Source organism: Scleropages formosus, chromosome 20, assembly GCF_900964775.1.
Source record: "Scleropages formosus chromosome 20, fSclFor1.1, whole genome shotgun sequence".
Lineage (NCBI taxonomy): Eukaryota > Metazoa > Chordata > Actinopteri > Osteoglossiformes > Osteoglossidae > Scleropages > Scleropages formosus.
In genome coordinates, this window is record NC_041825.1 from 4,505,999 (window position 1) to 4,527,198 (window position 21,200).

General features: G+C 47.3%; 1 protein-coding gene across 2 annotated transcripts; it reads right to left on the reverse strand.

Annotated features, from left to right (window-relative positions):
- Nucleotides 1-1,071: 1,071 nt before the first annotated feature.
- dcun1d3 (defective in cullin neddylation 1 domain containing 3) lies at nucleotides 1,072-19,476 on the reverse strand. Of its 2 annotated transcripts, XM_029246756.1 has the most exons (4): nucleotides 19,048-19,399; nucleotides 9,650-9,730; nucleotides 4,762-5,276; nucleotides 1,073-2,801 (listed from the first exon to the last, which is right to left on the reverse strand). In XM_029246756.1, the coding sequence occupies exons 3-4, from the start codon at nucleotides 5,196-5,198 to the stop codon at nucleotides 2,297-2,299; spliced, it is 942 nt and encodes a 313-aa protein (XP_029102589.1). In that variant the 5' UTR covers nucleotides 5,199-5,276; nucleotides 9,650-9,730; nucleotides 19,048-19,399; the 3' UTR covers nucleotides 1,073-2,296. The 2 variants fall into 2 exon arrangements, with proteins under 2 accessions (XP_029102590.1, XP_029102589.1); XM_029246757.1 differs by lacking the exon at nucleotides 9,650-9,730 and having other exon boundaries at nucleotides 1,072-2,801; nucleotides 19,048-19,476.
- Between the last annotated feature and the right edge of the window lie 1,724 nt (nucleotides 19,477-21,200).

The following is a 21,200-nucleotide window of genomic DNA, read 5'->3' on the forward strand; positions in this document are numbered from 1 at the left end:
GTGATTACACATTGACCAATCAGAAGACTCGTCTATCGTCGGGCACGCCTCCTACGTGGAAAGATCGGGTGTCAGTCACCCCGGTGGCCTCATTCCCCACGAACGTGGGCAAGGCCAACGTGTCGCATCGCATTAGGGTTCTTTCCTGGGTTCTACGAGCTGGCGGTGGCAGGGCGATTCGTACGAAACATTTATGCGTCACACGGTCTCCCACTGAACCCTGCTGTGTGACCCAACGAGTCATTTCGTGTGGGTTCGAGGACCACCTTCCCCACTCCGCACACGGACGCCATCCTCAGGGCTAGGGCCTGTCCACGTCACTAATTACGGTGGCTGGTAGCATAGTGCTTAGAGCCGCTACCCCTGGGTGGACCCAAAGGGTCACAGGTTCGAATCCCATCTTCCACTGTAGTACCCTTACCCTAAATACACACACACACACACACACACACACACACACACACACACACACACACACACAAGCTGCTTGTCTCAAGCGGGGTCATGGCGAGCCAGAGCCTAACCCGGCATCACAGGGAGTAAGGCTGGAAGGGGAGGAGACACACCCAGGACGGGACGCCAGTCCGTCACAAGGCACCAGAAGTGGGACTCGAACCCCAGACTCGCAGGAGAAGAGGACCAGGCAAAGCCCATAGGCCACCGTGCCCCCGTTTACCCTAAATTGCTCCAGTAAAATTACCCAGCTGTATAAATAGGCAAATAACTGTAGGTAGATTAACATTATAAGTCCCTTTGGAGAAAAGTGTCACATAAACAAAAATAAATTAACTCCATGTTAAAACTGTACACTTTTTTTCTTTAAAAAAAAAAAAAAAAAAAAAAAAACATGCACACATCTACCCACACTCACCAGGAGAACTGCCAGAAAGACCAGAAAGGGCCCATTGTTGTATTTTCAGTGCAGCAGGATCATCTCTGGGTCGATATCAGTGCGGGAACCGCTGATGTGCATTAATAACATGATCCACATGTGGTAAAGAGGCGGAATCGCTACTCTTACATCTGGCACAAGAAAGGATCTGGATACCAATGACTTTCATTTTTTTTTTTTTTTAATTGTCTAGGTAAGTCATTAATAAAACATCAAACCATTCAACAGTAAAATCACAACTCAAGCTGTAGAACCATTGCACATGTGGTCTTATCAGGCCTTAAATAGTCAACATATAAAGACCTCATTGTACGTTTTTTTTTATTTAACCGAAACAAACAGGTCCTCAAAACCTAGCTGTAAAACTGTGGCATTTAGGAGGGTAAACATTTGGAGGAACTGGCCTACGGAGTTCTGTACGTTTTCCCTAGAAGGCCTACAGTGAGCTTATCTCTCGTTGTAAAAAAAAAAATCACATCTCCTCACTCGTCTTTCGGGTCGCGGTTTCCGCTCGGGTACGTTGGGGCAGCTCGGGCCACTTGGGGACGCATTCTTACACGAACGGCGTACAGCAAGTGTAAGAACGCGCGTGTGTGTGTGCGCGCGGGCAGAGGGACTGTGCGAGTCGAAGGATCGCCTGTGTACAGCCAGTGTGTGGAGCTCCGGTCCCCAGGACCTCGAAATACAGCATTTTCAGAAGGCTTCAGCGTCCTGCACCGGGAGGACAGCGTTACCCTCGATTAGAGCAAATATCACAGTTTATCTGCTTGTATCGATTTTGCCACATTCTCATTTCAGGCAAAAATACTGTGCCAGTTTTTTTTTTTTTTTTTTTTTGTAAATGGTGCAAAAGTCAATAAGAACATTGACAAAATGAATAACGGAACGTCATTTCGTGGTCCACCGGATTAACACTTTCATTTGTAAGAAATCACTGCACGGTGTAAAGATGGAACTGATGTTAAGTAAAAGGGTGTAAATTGAAAGGACGGTTGAGCTGCTCACCGCCTTCCCCGTGCGATTAAATGAGACCTTATTGAAATTCGTAACACTTAAGGTATCGGCTTTGGAGAAATGTGGTTGACCGCATTGCTGGGTTACTTCGTAGCCAGTTTCTCGTGGTCGTATTCTAGCACGTGGGCGTCATTAAAATTTAACCAGAACGAAACAAAGAAACAAACGAAAAACAAAGAAGCAATAATTTAAATAAAACTGTCATACGGCAATATACAGTATTCCGGAGCCCTTTCATAAAACAAGGCAAATTAGGGTACAGAAGAAAAATTGCCCACCGACGTCAACCTCTTAAAAAAAAATATTTAAAGTAGAAATGGTAACAATTTCCAACGAGTTTCCAACGGTTTCACATATGCGCAGTTTAGCGAGGGCGCCCGGTCGAACCGCTCAGGGGCCCATCCCGCCGCCTCGTTCCCCGTCCTCGTCCTCTGGCCTCAAGTCATCGGCACACCTCCGTTCCTCCTCCTCCCGTGCCCTATTCCTGCGCTCCATCTCCCACTCCACGAAGGTGTCGAAGAGGCTGGGCCAGGCCTCGTCCTCGCTGTAGTTGCTGAGGTCGGGCCCGATCACCTGAGTAAAGTTGAGGAACATGTTCCACGTGTCCCGCGAGATGCCCTTCACCCCGGACGGGTTCTCGCTCAGGAAGTCCAGCCAGCACTCCAAGATGGCCGGCGTGTGCTGCGTGAAGACCAGGCGCCAGAGGGCGATGGCGATGTCGCGGTACAGCGAGCGCTGCCCCTCTTCGGAGTCCAGGCCGAACTGAAAGGTGAAGCGGTACAGGTCCTTGAACTTCTCCTCGGCCTGGGCCTCCAGCAGCATGCAAGGGAAGCGCGCGCAGATGCTGTCCAGGCTGTCCGCCTTGATGGCCTTGCAGCCCTCCACGAACTCCTTCCTGCAGGGGTCAAAGAGAGACAGAGATGCCGATGGGAGAAGAGCGACGCTCTTTCTGCGGCGAACGAAGCCCTTTCCCGCAGACGCGTGGAACCGTCGCCCGCGGGGAACCAGGCGGCAGATGTCCGCGACGAGCTACGTGCGGGAAGGCGTCAAACGCGCGACGTGGGACGCGCGCCACCGCCGGCGCTCGTCAAAGTCACACGTCGAGCTCGTTTCACCGCTCTCGCGCCTCGACTCGAACGGGACTTGGACCGAACGAGGGCGGCGAGGACTCGAAGCTCTTCCCCCGAACGTTTCCCCTGAACGCATTTCCCGCCTCGGAAATCACCTACGCTCATCTGCATCTACCCTCGAACCCCAACGCAAACAGTCCGCAACCACCTGCTAATGTCGTACTTTAAAATACCCTTCTGGGGCGTACAGCTCTGAGGTTCTGGGGGCCAGCGAGCTGGAAAACAAACACCGTGGGACAGCTGGTAGAGTAGTGGTTAGAGCTGCTGCCTTTGGACCAAAAAGACGTAGGTCGGAATCCCACCTCTGGCTGCAGTACCCTTGAGCAAGGTACTTACCCTACGTTGCTCCAGGAGAATTACCCAGCCGTATAAACGGGTAAATAGTAGGTACCTTAATAGTGTAGCTCGCTTTGGAGAGAAGCGTTAGCTCGGTGAATAAATGTACATATCTGTCACACTGCGGGGTTGTCAGAGGAAGAGGTTTTCGGTGTCATCGTGACCGCCCTGCGGGCTCCGTACAGCCTTCGCCGCATCTCCATTTGTCCGAGGCTGAGGCGGCAAGATCCGAGCCGGCGATCCGTTTTATCGCCCCCCGCACGTTCGCACGTGCCGAATAACCAGAGGGCCTCTGCGACATTGGAGGGAAGGGGCTGTGAAATGACCCGGCGACGTTCGGGGGAGAAAACAAACCGGGAGTCGCAGAACGCGGCGGAAGGATCGTGTCTGCAAATCGCGCCGTTTTCTCAAGGCTCCAAATGTTCTAATTGCTCCGCTTGAGCCACGGCAACAAGGCGCAGGGGATCTCTGGGAAACCGCGAACGATCCCTCCCCGGTGGGCGGATCGATTGAGAATAAACATCGCAAACCGCTTTTCGAACCGATCGCCGTCGAATGGCGACGCGACAAGGTCGGCCGCCGACCGCAGGCCTCTTACCGCAGCGAGGAAGTGCAAAACGCACCGCCGTGTTAGGCTACGCACTCCGAGACACCGAGACCAGCGGATGTTGGAGACGCTTTTTCTCATCGAGCTTTTCGACCAGTTTGCTCACGGTCCGAGACAAAGTATTAGCACGCACTGCGATCCGCTTCGAGATCGCACCGCGACTATGAAAATGCTCACTAGTCATTAAGCGCTTGTCCCGGTCTGGATAGAGGTGGTCCAGAGCCCGTCTCAGAACACGGGCCTCAAGGCTGTTGGAGCGCTCCATAAACGAGTGTGTGAGCCCTACAGGGCTGCTCATTGCTCTTGTGTAAAACACCAGAATCAATTATAAAACCTAAATCTTCAGTGAATAAATGACCGTGATTTACACCCCTGATTCTCCTTACCTACTTGGTGTAACCAGTGACACTCTGGCTTCACTTATTTTTGCACCTTTACACTACTTGTGTGTTTCTACTACAGTCAACATATGGGATCGGTCATTACGCACCTATTACGTCACATGAGGGACACCGATGAGCATTAAATAACCATTTCGTGGTAAAACTAAGGGTAAAACAAGGGCTTCGCACACTTTCCAGCGGCACTGTACAAGTACTATGAAAATCATTCATCTAGTTTAAAGCAGCATCACACTTTTTTTGACCGCGTCAACCACGGAAGTAAGAGACCGCCTTTTACACCGACAGCACGCGTGCTCGTGTGCCGTATCGAGCGCGCGTGGAAGTCCCTAAACTAAGTAGTAATGGCGCTGGGTGACGAGGACCTCCTCCCCCCCTTACCGTGTGAACTTGCACATGGTGGCAGCCTGGAACTTCCAGGCGAGCAGCAGAACGCGGAACTCGGCCGGGTCCACGTTCAGGTCGCTGCAGAAGCTCTCCATGCCCTCCTCCAGGATGGCGTCGTCCTTCTCATCTTTGTAGCGGCCGAAGAGTTCCTCGATGCGCGCCAGGGAGAGCTCCTCGCCGTCGCCCGCCGACGCCTCCTCCTCGCACGTCTCCCCCGAGGGGGCCGGGGGCGCTGCCGTCTCCGCCGTCACCTCCACGGTCTTGGTGCCGTTGGCCACCGGGTCGCCGGAGCCCTTCCCGCACATGGGCCCGGGCTCCTCTTTGCAGGGGGCCCCTTTCTTGTGATGCGACTTGCATCCGGGCTCCTTCTCTCCACTTTTGCTGCCGAGCGACGACGACGGGTTCTTGCACTTGGTGACGCACTGGCCCATGTCTCCGTCAGGCCCGGCCGACTCCGCCGCGATACCCTCTCTCTGGCCCGGCCGCGCGCCTCAACATGCCATCAGGCCCTGCCGGGGAACAGGAGACGGGCGCACACCGTGAGCTCGGGAAGGGGACGGGCCGGGACACGCGCCGGACACGGCCTCGCCCTACTGTCCCCATCACCGGGATAAGAGATGAACGATGAGCACGCTGCAAAGCGGTGCCGTGCCTCCCGATACCTATGGTGCCTCACTCGTTACGCTGGAGCCGGACGGTCGCGCTCCTCCGCCCGCCCGCCGGTTCGATCTCCTCCTCTCGCTCAGAACCGCCGAATCTCACGCAACGCTCAAGAAGGGTTTCTTTCCTTCCCGCTCCCCCCGATCTCCCGAGTGCTCCGTAAACACACTCTTTCAACGAAGGAAAGAGCTCTGCGCGCAGCTACTCGTTCAGGAGTCAAGAATCCCGCCTCTGCACCCAGATCCCTTGTGTCGGCGAAATACACAGTCGCTTCGCTCCGCGAGTCGCGTGTCGCTACGCCGAAAAGCATCCAATGAATTAACGTCAAATATAAAGCACACAAGTGACCGAAATTTAGTTCGCAGGTCACGCTGATATCAGGCACCAAACTGCAAGTGACATCTTCGCTGCTCGTATTTTCCCCTATTTATGCCCATTATTTACAGATTGATTACCGTTCCTTTTTAACCACAGATAAATCACATGAATTCACAGAATCCTTAGCTCTGAAATTACAAAGGGGAGGGGACACACCTCACTAGATGCAAAGGGGGTTCTTTGGGGTCCGTGGATCAGCCTTACATTTACATTTATTTAGCAGAGGTTTCCCGCCAAGTAACGGATCGCGTTAAGCTACTTACGCTGATTTACCCATTTACACACACTGGGTAATTTTACAGGGGTGATTCAAGGTAAGTACTTTGCTCCACGGATACTACAGCAGGAGGTGGGATTTGAACCTGGGCCTTTGTATGGAAGGGACAACCGTATCCACTACGCCACCGCAGAGGAGTGCAAAACGCGGTAACGGCCAGCAGCCGATCTCGAGGAGGTCCGGTTCACCAGAGGAATAGCGACCCAACGGGTCATTAGTAGGCGCAGAGGTGGCCGGACGCCCAGGGAGGACCGCACCGGAGATGTGACGAGGTTCGAATGTTGTCCGACGTCTAACTTTTTTCATCTGAAATCCGTCTAATTTTATCGGCGCTTTTTTCAGCGAATGCGAATTTTATGTGAAAAACTATTCAAAGTAACACAGCTCATTATAAGCTTAATTTTCTACGTATTTGCGCTGCGCAAGTTTAGGTTCACTTGAGAGAGACTGATAGTGATTGTACAGTAGGATAGGGTACAGTACTACATGAGCACCGCTATACACCTTCATATGCAAATCACTACTCAATGACTTACTTGTATGTTCGCATATCAGTTGCACGGTGACATGGATTATTCCTACTTTGTAACACTTTGCACACCGTGTGTGTCACTGTGGTGTTTCGCGTAGCCTAAGACGGTTTGTGTAAATTCACATATATATGGACCTTGTTTCCAGCTAAGTGGAAATACCGATATAAATGCATGATTATTAATGTTAGTAAGAATATAATTAATTAAATCAATATTAACAAGAGAGAATAAACCAAAGTTTTTTTGAACTGCTGAAAAGGAAAATTACTTCTGTGCGTAAAGTTGGGGCTAAATAAGTATTTCTTTTCATCTTTTAATTGATATGTGTATGCGGATTCATGAAAATTATTCTTTCCATTTTCAATTAAAAACCGCATCCGTACGGATTTATAAAGTTTAAATTTGCATTCGACGGATGCGGATTTTTGATCAGTTCCATCATATCCCTAGGTCACGGCACAGCTCCGATATCGGTCTTCAGGCCCCAATTTATACCCCAGCGCTCCTTACTTCACTGCATGATGAGGTAATCGCCAGGTCGCGACAGCAAATGGCTTCGGCAAAACCGAAAGAAAATTGCACCGAACCTCAGCGACTGATTCTGTAGGAATGACGAGGGAATGAAAACGCTGCGGGAACGCTAGGAGCGCTGTACGACAAAGAGGGGTTAAGAAGAGTTGAAAGCCTTTAACTGATGACACAACGGCCATTTGCGTCCCCAGACACAGCAACAGGAAGTCACCCGTGAGGCCTCCTGCGGCGCCCGTTCCGTTCCCCCAGGAAGCAATTTACAACGTTCTACCGCTCTCGTTAAGGCTACGAGATCAGGAGGACAAGCGACACGGAGAAACCACAAATTACACAACGCAACAATATTTTTCGAAGCTCTTAGCTATGTCGATTTTTGTGTTGATTACCATTAGTTAAAGTTGACCGATTACAAAAATACCACCAATTCTTCTAGAGTTTCAGCTTTAGTTTGGTTCTTTGCAGCCATTGGAAGATTCTAGAAGGCACGTGAACATTCTAGAAAGCATCGGTTCTTAAAATGCATCGAAATATTCGGTGCTTGGAACCTGGTAGCAAAATTCGCAAAAATTTTGCTAATTTCAAAAATTTCAAATGTTTTTGTAAAAACTGACATATAGTGCAATCTAATGTCAAAAGTATGTTTCATCTAACAGAACTGAATGGAAAACCCAAAAAACGACAATGAAATTTCTGTTACGTTGTATTATTGGGGCTTTAACGGCCAGTTACCGAGAAGAGCCACGTGTGTTTTCACAACACATTTAATAATTTGTATTTATTATGAATGAATTGCAGGTATCAGGATGAAGATCCTTGGAACAACTGTTGGCCGTAACCAGTCTTCAACTTGATGCAAGAAGTGGAGGAAAACCGAAGTAGCAAGATTATGAGGGGAGACCCACAATTTTGGAGAAAATGCATCGTTTTCTAATACACTGAAAACATTTTAGACCGGATTTCACACACAAATACAAAAGCCCTCACAGAATGCATTCCCGCAGTTCCGCATTATAAATACTAAAATGCTGACCGAAGATTCGGAAAGCGGCAGCCGTCGCGGACTCGGACTCGCGCCCCTAGTTTTTTGCCAACGACCCAGCGACTGACTCATGGTGAAGGCTTGAGGGCTTGTGGTAGAAACGTTCAACTTTGTCCCCACGTGAACACATCTCCTCCCTCCTTCTGAGCCGCTCCTCTCGGCCTTCGACCGGGACAAAGGATCAAGGGATTTGGCGCGGCCGAGAACGCGCCCGGAGCACGGACAAAGCCCCGTGTCGGCAACGCTTGGGCCCGGAGACTTCCGCGGGAAAGAAGGGCAAAGCCGAGACCTGGCGCATTAGGGAAAGGCGTCAACGGGAGATCCCGGGTCCTGGGGCGAGTCGGCCGTTACGCCTCATCGTTACCATGGCGCCAGTGACTCACTTAAAAGTGGGAAAGCAAAAGCAACCACCCAGTATCGCCCGATAATGGTAAACTGTTCATCGGTATGCAAGAAAACCGTTTGGTCAGTCACTGTAAAACAATGTTTCTAATTAGTTTTGGAAAATTCCACATTTATACGAGTGAAATAAACTACAGGCATTGTTTTGTCACCTTCAAAGTTGAGTATGTGAAAATACGACCGTCGAATCTCAAAGGGATACCCTGTATCTCCTGACCGGGTTCCTCAAACCTCTGCTTCCAGAATCTTCTGCCTTGTAATGTGAGGCTAAACGCCATCTTCTCACTCACAGCCACTTCCCTGGAGTTCACCCAAGAGTGATGCAGCAGAACCTATAACAGCCTGTAATTACTCTGGTCTGAACCGCACCACAAAAATGTTACAGGCATAAAGTACACCGGATTGTGCATTTATTAAATTATACCAGGGAGTGGGGTTGTGATGCCAGACAAACAAAAACCCAAAAAATAACACCGCAACACATGACAACTGGCTGCTTCGTAGACCAACTCACAAAAGATGAGTTACAGACATAATTTCACTCATGTTTCCATACACTGAGAGATATGACCAGGAGAAAAGGTGGGATGAAGACTTGGGTACGACGAAGGTGCTTTCACAACGCAAACTGAGCGTTAAAGCAGCAACAGTACACTTACCCCCCGGGAAAAAAACACTTTCCCTTGGCGGAAACCATTCTCTCAATGCCAGAAAGTGGTCAAAATTGCCACAACTGGGAAAAAGGGAAAAAAAAGTAATAATTCAAGTAACTTTACGATTTACATCTAATGCTTTTTCCACAGCAATTTACACTATTAAACTGCTTACAACTATTTACCCATTTATACTCATGGGTAACGTTATTGGAGCCATTTAGATTAAGTACCTTACTCAAGGGTACTAGAGCTGGAGGTGGGGTTTGAGCCTGCGACCTTTGAGTCCAAATGCTACCGGCTGCCCCATTCAGGAGTGCGTTACTGTGACAGGCAGTGCTGCTGGAGGTACGATTCCGCCTCTCGGTTCTCACGTGTGCCAACATAACATAAACGACACGGTACTTACAGCCGTTTCTTGAAACGCAACGGTTATGAAGAACAAGGAACCATCGGCGACCTCACCGGTCCCAGCATCACATGGATGGCACTGAAAGAGAGAGAACCCTTCGTTAGTGCCATGCGAGAGGACCGCACGACTCAGAACGGCCCAACGTCGGGCAAATGAACGAACGAACGAACTCTTACATCTTGGTTTTGGTGCAACGGTTAAATTACTCTCGTAACCAGAAGGGTTCAAACTGTGAGTCCAGAACGGACCCGCCGGTGGTCACATGAACAGTATCAGCAAGTCTTTGAGCACCAATTGTGCAAATGTGCCATTTATAGGAATTTAATGTTCAATGTAGCTTTTGTTCAAGAACATTTTCGCTTATTTCATAGGGAAGCTCGATCGTTTGTCTACCTCCCCAGTGGAACCCGGTGCCTGGTTACGTGTAACATATCCAACCTGAAGGCACCAGGTGGAGTACAGTGTTCAGTGTTTTTTTTTTTTTTTTTTACCCATTGCTTTCCAAGTAAAGGGCCCCAGTTCACATCTCGGCACTGGCTGCAGTAGGCTAGGGCATGGTAGTTACCCTCAGTTACTCCAGTAAAAATAGCACAGCTGTGTAACCGGTTAAAGAACTGCAGGCAGCCTTAGTATACAACATTGATTGGAGGAAAATCACCATCTAATAAATAACCATTCCTCTGAAATATTATCTTCAACTGCCAAAGGATGTCAATGTCCCTGTATATGAACCACACATCCAACTCGGGGGGAAAAGAAAGACATACCCTTGAGTTTTTTTTTTTTTTTAAAAACCTTTCCTTGGATCTTCAGCATCTCAAGCGACTGACCTTTTTCCATCTTTTAGTTACGTGAACAGCGTTACTTGTCTAGGTTTTCTTAAGGGCTATTTGGTCATGGAGCGGTTAAAGAAACCCACCCGTAGGTTGTCGATTCGATTTCCATCTCTCACAGCTGTGAAGCACTCGGGGTAAAGTTCCCTGCTAAATGGCCAAAGACACAGCTGTGGACTGCGTTACAGCCACTGCCTTGCAGTCAAAGGATGTGGGCTTGAATCCCTGCACCTCCTGCCATACTCTTGACCAAGGTACTTCAACACTGTATATATAAGATGGACCTGATACCAAAAACATACTTGAGGTGAAGGATGTTTTTTTTTTTTTTTTTTTTTGTAACAGTGTCTTCAGTATTATTTCTATAGGAATCGAGAGGCATTCAGTTTTCAGGTACAGATGCTCCACTACTTACGATTTATCGACGTTACGATGGTACGATAGCGATACGCATCTGGTAGAATCCGTACTTCGAATTCTGCACTTCGATCCGTTCCCGCACTTGCGTCATGCGGTACGATGCTCTCTCCCGATGATGGGGGATGGCAGCGAGCTGCAGCATCCACTCAACCACGCTCACCGTTTCTGTATTGATCACACCAACAAGTGTAAACAACCGCAAGCGTGAACAAGGGATACTGTGCTGAAAGCGTTTTTTTTTTAATTTTATTTAGCGTTTCCGCATCCCATCATGTCTCCTAAAAGCCCAGGTGTGCCTCCTGCTTAAATTTGCCCAGCTGTAGGCTATCGGAAGTGTTCTGAGCACGTTTAAGGTAGGCTGGGCTATGATGTTCGGTAGCTGCGGTACTGTATTCTTTTCCGACTTATGATTTATCGGAATGTAACCCCATCGTTGGTCGAGGGGCATAAAATCGTTCCCATAATTTTATGAGGTCTATAATACTTCTCAAAATTTCTTGTTTTTGGTGAGGATGAATTTCACATTTTGCGGTTTAGTTTTTTTACCATTTGCTGGTCAAGCCTTCTTCAAACCGCACTTTAATACCTTCAGTCTTGACTTCTGTGATTTCTAACTTTTTCATGAAAAACAAAAAAATGAAAGGAGATATCAAATTATGCATCCATTACATATCTTGTTGTGGCCGAGTACTACAGCAGCATTCTGCCAGATGCCGGTATTCCCTGTTGATTTGTGGTACACAAAGTATAACCTACAGGGTTCCTTCAACGTAGCTAATGATGATTAAAAAAATAACCGAACATGCTCGAAATGGTTAAATCCAATGTGTTCATTTACTGGCATCTAACCAGTGAAGTTGATTTGTTTCCCTAACAGAAATTCCTATAGTAAAAATCCCAATTTTACTGTAAAAATCTCATTCCAGTGACTTTGAAGTTTGCTGCATATTCTCTGTACAACAGACAAGCACTCCAGCAGTGATTTCTGTACTGTCCAGCCTGCAATAAAAAATGAGCCCAAAGTTAATTGTTCAAATGAAATTTTGAATCATCTAGATCAGTTTTAGAGTCCAGCACAGACTGAAATAATGTGATAGAAACAAAAGCAGAGGTAGGTCAGCCAGTTAGAGGCCTGCTGGTTCATTCTCAGCCCACTTTCAGCCCAGGATTAGGTGAGTCAACCCCCCCCCCCCACCGGGAAGGACAATCCCCACCAGGCGCCAAGGCAACGACGGTTCAGCGGAAGCACCAAGTACTCCGAGTCTTGAGCTTTCTACTAGGCGACTGTGGGTCAGGCCAGCGGTTGAGGAAAGGTACATCCAGGGACACCTTGTGTCCAACGCAATATTCATATTTTACCCCGGTAACAGGTACTGTGACGGCGCAGTAGTTACGTATGCAACTGCGGAAGTGGATTCCTGCTCGACCGGTCTGTAAACGCCAAGAAAAATAAAGAGGAGGGACGACTCACTTGCACAACTGTGCCGAGTTATCGCAGGACTGCCACACGTCTTAAACCAACAAATGGCTGTAAACGGAGCAAATAATGCAACCGGGAAAAGGACAACCAAGCGTGAGAAACAGGCGGAAGGACGAGCGAATGCGACGGAGCCACGCGGTGGGAAGCGGGAGCTCACAGAAATGGAGAAAAAGGAGCTTCGAGCACAACGGTTTGAGTTTCGGCGGAACATCGATCCTCGGCACCGCATTCGGTCGCCTCGCGTCGCACCATCTCCGGAACGCGGTGCCGCACGCAATTTCCGAGACATCCAAATTACAGCAAATTTTTTTAACCATTTCACACGTTCACATAACATTCAATAATTTAAAAAAAAAAAAAAAATTTTGATCATTTCTCCAATTCGGAGACAGAGGAGGAAACACCGACGCAGAGGAGCTGGGATGTCTTGGATTAACGTGTAGTTTACAAAACTGCTTCCTCGAATCTCCAGAGGATGTTTGCTTCTCTCCCCTTTCTCAAAGTGCCAGCGAGCTGGTATCTCCGGCCCGGGCTCTTCGTCGAACCGGCCGACAGGCCCGGGGGCCTTAATCCCATAATCCCAGTTGACACCGCTGAGCCCAATCCCTCCTGACGTGCCTCCAACCCTGCCACCGCCACATGCCGGAGCCTTCCCGTTTTCCCAGGGCCGCTCTTATGGCGTTCTCCGCAGCAACCCGGACGCTAGACTGCTACGGTGCGCAGACGTCCCGTGCAAAGCTGGGATGCCGCGCATATTCCACCTGCCTGAAAGAAAGAGAAAAGCTACAACACGACGTGTCTGATGGAGAAACGCAGCAGCTTCTCTTCCTGTACACGCGTTTTTCAGCCGCTTTCAAAGTGAAGTTGTGTGGTGGAAACATGAACACAGCCTTCGGCGCACAGTGTCATTTGCCTTATTCAAGAAAAGAAACGCAAGATAATTGCACATGTGTTCAAACCAAGTGGACAAAGGCTTCGCGGCTGTGATCCTCCCCATCCGGCAAACCCATGTTTTTTTTAAAGAAAAAAAGAAAAAAAAAAAAAAAAGAAAAAAAATTGTGATGGCAAAACGCCCCTTGAAACAAAGGCAGGCGGCCGGTTAGTCTCCACCAAAACCACGGCGCCGGAGACCATATGACCTCCAAAGACATAAGAGACACAGAGCTCATAAACCATGAGCAAACTGCACCAGGATTTCACCGCAGATGCTGAACTGCAAGTGGGGAAACGCAAAACCCCTGGACCGCCGAGTCTGTAACAAGACACGTGGTTTAGAGATCTGACTTTAAAAAAATACAGATTAAATTGCTGCAGCATGTCACCTGCGTGCACAGACTACGGACCTCATTTACTTCGAGTCGCACCGAGGCGGTTAGGGAAAGGAAAGGAATTCTGGGAAATGTCTCATCCACACGAGGGGGACACGTACGGCACATAAACTCGAAGGAGGGTGCGTTCAGCTCGGCCACAATAATATACCCTACAAAAAGTGTATATTTGGTCCCAAGGAGGAAACGAGAGTATGCAATATGATGAATCACAGGCTGAGAAATAAAACACGTGTGTAGTTGAGCGCTACAGAAAACACCCTTTGCTCACACAACGGAACACCGTATAGCGAAGAGCAGCTCCGTCGGCGTGGGATAACGACTCTTCTTCCTACGCCGGGTTCACGATTCGGCGCCGAGGCTTTCGTACCCATCCTGCGGCCGCTTCATCGCGCGACCCTAACAAGGACACGAGAGAGAGTACAACTACGCACAGGTACATCCCAACCCTGCTCTCCCTAGTGCCACCGCGACCCTAGAAGGACAAGCGGGCAAGAAGATGGATGGATTTTATATTTGTTCGCCACCATCGAAATGTTTAATTAGGTCCAGTTTTACACTAAGTGCGACACCCTTACGAGCTCTCTTAGGCTATTCTGATACCACAGGACGTATCTTGCCGACGGATGCAAAACATAAATCGAGATGAAGCACAGATGCCCACAAACGCGGTTCAAAGCAACGGCGGCTTGATGCCGAGTGTAGTTTCTGGGGAAGGAGCTTGGTGGCGCCACTCTCGCTGCTCGGGGTGCCCGCTTCCCTCTATAACGGCTCGCCGCAAAACGAACGCCGAACGCCGTTTTCGTTTTTCACCTTTTTTCGCAGAAGCGAAAATCCTCTTCGGATTTCGTTCGGTTAGCGAAAACGGGTACTAGCGGAGGTCTTTCGTAAAAGCGAGGCGGCATGAAGCGAACTTTCGAAAAGCGTGGGATACCTGTAATAAATAAGTTGATTTTAATTTCCTCCGAAAAGAAAAAAAATTAGCGTCTAAGTCTCCAACTGACGATGTTAAGCTACCAAGAGTGGTTCTCCCAATTACATAGCAGGGTTATTCTTACTGGAGTAATTCAGGGTAAGTATCTTGAGCAACGGTATTACAGCAGGACTCCTGACAGAAATAAAATACAAAGAGTTAACGAGCAACTCGGACATTTAAATCATTGCGAAAACGCGTCCGTCTGAGATTTACGAAAACCCGGCTCTTTCTCGGCAGCATTTACGCAAACGGTGACGGCCGAGGGACAACGGGGAGAGATTTTAACACAGGGAACAGCATCTTGTGAACTATCTTGGATATTTCTAAACACTGCAAACATCTGGGAGGCAAATTATCCAAATGAAAAAGTCAGACTTTGTGCTGAAAGATAACGATTCAATCCACTGCAGGCAGTTATTGATGAACGGATGAAAATATAAGAGTAACACGCAAGCTAGAAATCATACTATCGTTACAAAGAGCAAAAAGGACACTGGTGCTGTGATTTTTCTCTACAAAATACCTTTTATTTAGCTTGGAAATTAATGATAGGTGAAATGTTTTAGTCCGGGGAACAAAGTGTCCCTGTTAAGTGAGAGATCAAGTACCTTCATTTTACCTTGGATGGAGTTTTTTTTTTTTTAATTCCTCATTATTTCATTCTTAAAACAGGACCTCTATAGCAGCATTGCCCATGTTTCAACACTAGAAGTCCAGTTTAACCAGTATGGATTTCTGAGTCCACACTTGGAAAGATGTAAACAAAAATTATTTTGGATTACACCAAAGTAACAAACTATTGCTCAAAAAAAAAAAAAAAAAAAACAGAAGTTTGTAACTGGCTGCTCTGACATCACACAGCTGGAGAGATGAATAAGAGGAAGAGTCACAAAAATAAACTGTCGGCTGTTTCACTTTAGTATTACTGTTCGATGTAATCAGACAATGGAACGAACACACACACACACACACACACACACACACACACACACACTGAAGCCGCTTGTCCCGAGTGGGGGTTGCAGCAAACCAGAGCCTAACCCAGCAACACAGGCGACAAGGCTGGAGGGGGAAGGGACACACCCAGGATGGGACACCAGTCCGTCACAAGGCGCCCCAGGCAGGACTCGAACCCCAGTCCTGGCCAAACACACTGCGCCACCACACCCCCCATTAATGCAGTTCAAACACTGTAAATTCTGCAGAAACAAACTAGGAAAAAAAAAAAAAATATATATATATATATATATATATATATATATATATATATATATATATATATATATATATATATATATATATATATATTTTTTCCCCCCCACAAACAGCCCAGCAAGTGACTCTTCAGGATGCTGAACACTGTTGAAGGCAGTTTTTACAACCATACTTTCTAAGAATGGATGTTCAGCTTCAGATCTCAATCCCTCCAGTGGACTCGGGGGGGGGGGGGATGGGAACAAAACCTAAACGAAACATTAGGCAAAAATAACGTAACCTTCAACGCCCTTCTTATATCAGACGGGCACCGTTAGCGCCGCAGCATTTTCACAAAGAGGGCGTCTTGAAGACTTCGCTACACGGGTAACTTTAGGTGTGAAATGAGAAACGAACGCAAGGAAGGCACTTCGCCGTCATCGTCGTTTCTTTCGCGGTCGCTTAAATGTCAGGGTTTCGCGTGCAGCTCTCGGGCAGCGTGATCCTCTGCTCATACTTCACCTTAGGAGGCAGGTTAATTACAGCGCTTCCCTGGGGAGCTCCGAGCCTCAGCGGTCTGCTGATACTCCCCCCCCCCCCTCCATGCGCAGCGGCAGCCGTTCGCTCCACTTCTCCCGGATCCCACAAAACGCTGCTCGGGCCCACGTTGCGCAATCACACGGGCTCCGCGAAAGGGTGTGGGTTTGGGTGTCCTTACACTGTGCTTCTGAAACCTTCTATTAGATCTGTAACAATCAGGGATTAGTACATCTGATTATTTACATTTATTCATTAATCTGACGCTTTTATGCAAAAGCACTAAGGTTACAAACTTACCCATTTATTCAGCTGAGTAACTTTTTATTGGAGCAGTTCAGGGTAAGTCCTTTGCTCAAGAGTACTGCAGCCTAAGAAGGGGATCGAACCTGCAACCTCTGGGTCCAAAGGCAGTACTGGAACCACGATGCTACCTGCTGTGCCCACATATTAGATTATAGTTCTATGTTTACTACCACTGCGGACAAACATACGCATAAAAAAAAAAAAAAAAACACACACATCAATGTGATGGAGGACAATAAAGCAGCGTTTTGCTGAATTTAAAAACAGATGTAACCTTCACATCCCGTGTTTCTAGTCTCCACGTCTGAATCCGCACCGCGAACTCACGCAGTAAGAATACCTTCCCATGTAAACGTAGTATAAATCATTGCAAAGTTCATTGTGCTACACTTTAATCGTCATGGAAAATGACATCAGCTGAATAAAAACGACTCTCTGCACACCTCCCCCCCCCCGCCCTTCTCAATTTAGCTTCGCAAGATGATCTTATTGCAAAGAGCCGGAGGCAAAATTGACAAAATCCACCTGGACTAAATCAATCCGGTAGTTTTAAAAGTGAAAAGCATCCTCAGACGAGTGGATGCAGCTCTGGCACAGGCCTTTAAATTACTGTGAGCGTAGTGGTTAGAGTCACTACCTTTGGACTCAAATGTCACAGATTCAAATCCCACCTCCAGCTGTAGTACCCTTGAACAAAGTACTTACCCTAAGTTGCTCTGGGAAAAATTACCCAGCTGTATAAATGGGGTAAATAGTTGTAGGTAAATCACTTCGGAGAAAAGTGTCAGTTGAATGAATAAACGTGACGTAAATCCATGGGGAAAGAGTTGCGAAAGTGCCGATCCCACAGCATTCCGACATGTCCGGGCAAGACGCTCTCAAGGGACGCTGATGCGCAACCTTCGAGTCACAGCCGCAGAGTCTCGTCATCTGCCGACAAACATCAGTTGAAGCGAAACGGCACACGCTTCACGGCAAACCTCCACTGGATCATTTCATATTTACTCATTTATCTCACGCTTTTCTCCAAAGCGACTCGCAGTGTTAAATTACCTACTGTTATTTATCCATTTGTGCAGCTGGGTAATTTTACTGGAGCAATTCAGAGTACCTTGCTCAAGTGTGCTACAGCTGGAGGTGGGATTCGAACCCGCAACCTTCGGGTCCAAAAGAAGCAGCTCTAACCAATCTACACCAGCAGCTGGATCAACACCTTGTATTTAGAAGTGTCTAAGCTCACTTACAATGTCTGACAAACAGATTTCTCAATGTACGCAGAAGCGAGGTATTACCGTACGAATTGGGCGAGTGTTGTAGGAGTGGGATTTGAACCGGAAACCTACTGGCAGCAAAGGAAAAGCTGGGTAACTCTCTCACAAGGGGTGGGGGTCTCAGGCCTGATCGGTCTCACACAATGTAAAAGTAAAGATATGAGAAGAGACTCATGATCCGGTTCTGATGGGAATTAAACCCATCGTGTGTTCATAACCTCAGTCTGACTCCTTGTCCAGAGTGGCTTATATTAATGATCTAAAACAAAAAAAAAAAAGTAAAAACACATTTTCAAAAGACTCACCCATTTTAGAGCAGGGTGTGTTCCTACTACTGTATCGGCTCAGGGGCAAAAGTGGGACTCGAACCCAGTGCAGCAGTTCCGGACAGCACACACTGACTGGCAGCAAAGTTACGTTAGGGAGCGAAACAAGCCCGCGAACGTGCAGAAAGACTGATGTCCAGGCTGCAGTCCCTCAATCGGTGGAGAAGAAAAGAAAAAGAGATACATGATTTTTGCCACAGATCATCATCATGTATCTCTGTTTCTTTTCTTCGCCGGCGCGGTGTCTCTAGTCTATTCTACTATATATAGTAATTATATAGTCTCTATTCGGCTCCCGCACACAAAGCAAAGACACACGTCGTCGGATGCGGCAGCCGATTTTTTCCAGCGTCCGCGCCGCCCGCCGCGCTCCCGGAACGCGCGCAGTCCCGCCCAGCCGCACTTTCTCGTTTACCGGGCGGCCGAGACACTTTCTTTGCGCACGTTTGTTTCGCCGCTGTTACTGGAACTGTTAGCTCGGCGGCTAACGGCGGTATCGGCGGCTGCGCGCACGCGCCACCCGGCCACATCGCCGCGCGCTGAAGACACTTCCTCCCCTCCTCCACGTTGAAACAACAGAAAGTTTCAAAATAATTTAAAAAAAAGAAAAAAAAAAAAAAAAAAGTGTCCCGCTTGGGGGCGGGGGGCGCTTCGGAGATTTACTAAGTTCGACAATCCGTCCGTCCGTCCGTCACGTCACGTGTGCTCGCGGCGCGCTTCCTACCTTCTAGATCATGCCCGCGCGGACACTCATCGTCGGTCCCACTCGGCTCACACGCCAGCCACAACCCCGCGGAAAAGCGTCCCTCTCAGCCCGTCGCAGCCGGAATACCAGGGCTCTTCTTCGGCCAGCTGCTCTCAGACTCCTCCGTTCTTGCCTGTCGATACCGAGATTTTGTCGGGGCTGCGAACCGTAAAACCGCGTTTCCTGTCCTTCTTCTTTCTCCGTCTCTACTGAGTGGATATTAATGAGAATTTTCCCTGCATCACTTCCTGCAGCGCATCACTGTCGCCGCAGCTGACACCCAGCTGCCTGCGTACAACGTCACTGGGATCGTGTCCGGCAGTGTGTGCACTACGTCACAGCAGCTTGTGTACACGTCGCCGGCACGTTGCCGTCAGCGTGTGGAATACCTTTCATTAAACAATTAAAACACTCACCCTACAAGAACATTAATTTAGAACAATCGAACCTATCCAGGGAAAATTAACAAACAAAATAAAAAAAAATACAGAAAAAATTACAAAACACTTCAATAACTAGACATTACATCAACATCTGAAAAATATTAAATAAAGCAGTCTTAGGGCCTTTTTATTATTACAGTCCTCAATAGTGTTTATGTACTGCTTAAATTCTGTAAGGAAAACAGAATACGGGTATTTTACTAGCAAATTTCAACCTGTGTATATGATATTTGGGTAAAAAGATCAATAAATTAATGATATTTCTATGTTTCCGTTTCTCTGTACTCTGTCAAAGTGAAAGAATCCAAACAGTACATATTCATAGTGCACAGCAAAACCCTTATACATTTCATCAATAATAAAATTAGAGACATCTCTCCATAGCTTTTTGGTATAACAACAGTGCCAAAAGAGATGAGGCACCATCTCTGGGTGCAAGTTACAAAAGAACAGTTTACATCGATCCCATCCTTGAATCTTCTAAGAAAATGCTTTACAGGGTAGAATTTGTGAATGATCTTGAAAGAGGTTTCCTTAACCTGGTTTGTTACAAAGTATTTATGAGTCAGCAGCCAGACTTTCTCCCATGGGACATTGTTAACAAAGGTATTCCAATAAGCAGTAACATAAGGAAAGGTGGCAACTTCATTCCAGAACAAAGAACAAACAGCTCTGTTATTATTTCTGAAAGACCGTGAAAAACCGATCCTTCCACAAGGAGTATCTGTATTCGCTATAGCAACAGCAGCAGGGTAGGAGACCTCTTTAAGTAGAGCAACAGAGCCATTAGGAACAGCCTTCATTAGCAGGCCAAACTCTTTGTGACATGAAACCCAAAATATGACACAAATTCAGTGTAACTCATAGTAACTCCTCATGAGGTCATCAACTGGCCCAGTGAAAAGATATTTCTGTCGAACCAACTCCTCAAAAAGATACTCCTACCCTTATACAAAATCTTACCATTGTTCCAAATATAATACCGGTGTGGAGAAAAATTGTGCTTGTAAATTAATTTCCATGCAAACAGCGCCTGTCTGTGAAAGGCTGACAACTTAACCGGTAACTTCATTATATTATAACTGCACACCAAAAGGAATGAGAGACCACCAATTTGGTCAGAAACAAATTTCGGAATGAAATTCCAGGTGGAGGCATCATTTCTCAGAAATTGCTTCATCCAGTTAATTTTAAGAATCAAATTCAAAGTAGTAAAAGTCCAAAAAATCAAGCCCACCATACTTACATGAGTTGACAACAACAGACTTCCGGACACATTGTATTCGGTTTTTCCACAGAAAATTGAAGAGCATCTGGTCTATTGTTCTAGCAGTTTTGCTGTCTAAATCTACTGAAGAGACAACGTAAGTGAGCCTGGAAATACCTTCTGTCTTGAACTGAATGATGCACCCCTTTAAAGATAGGTCCCCTTGCAACCAAAGATTGAATTTGCTTTTTGTCTTATCAATCATGAGATTGAAGTATACAGCGATTCTGTCCAGTGAATCCTTACTTATCTGGATCCCTAAATAATTTATTCTCTCTTTAACAGGGATGCCACTAATTGATGTTGCAGGACAATCCTTCAAAGCAAGCAGCTCACACTTTTTAAGGTTAAGGCACAAACCTGAAGCCTTAGAAAACTCTTCAGCTCAAGAGCAGGTTGTACCTGTGAAACATCTCTCAAGA

Coding starts and splice junctions, on each gene's coding strand:
- dcun1d3 (XM_029246757.1), bottom strand. CDS start 5,198: ATGGGCCAGTGCGTCACCAAGTGCAAGAACCCGTCGTCGTCGCTCGGC. Junction 2,802..4,761: donor ACCATGTGCAAGTTCACACG/GTAAGGGGGGGA, acceptor TGACCCCTGCAG/GAAGGAGTTCGTGGAGGGCT.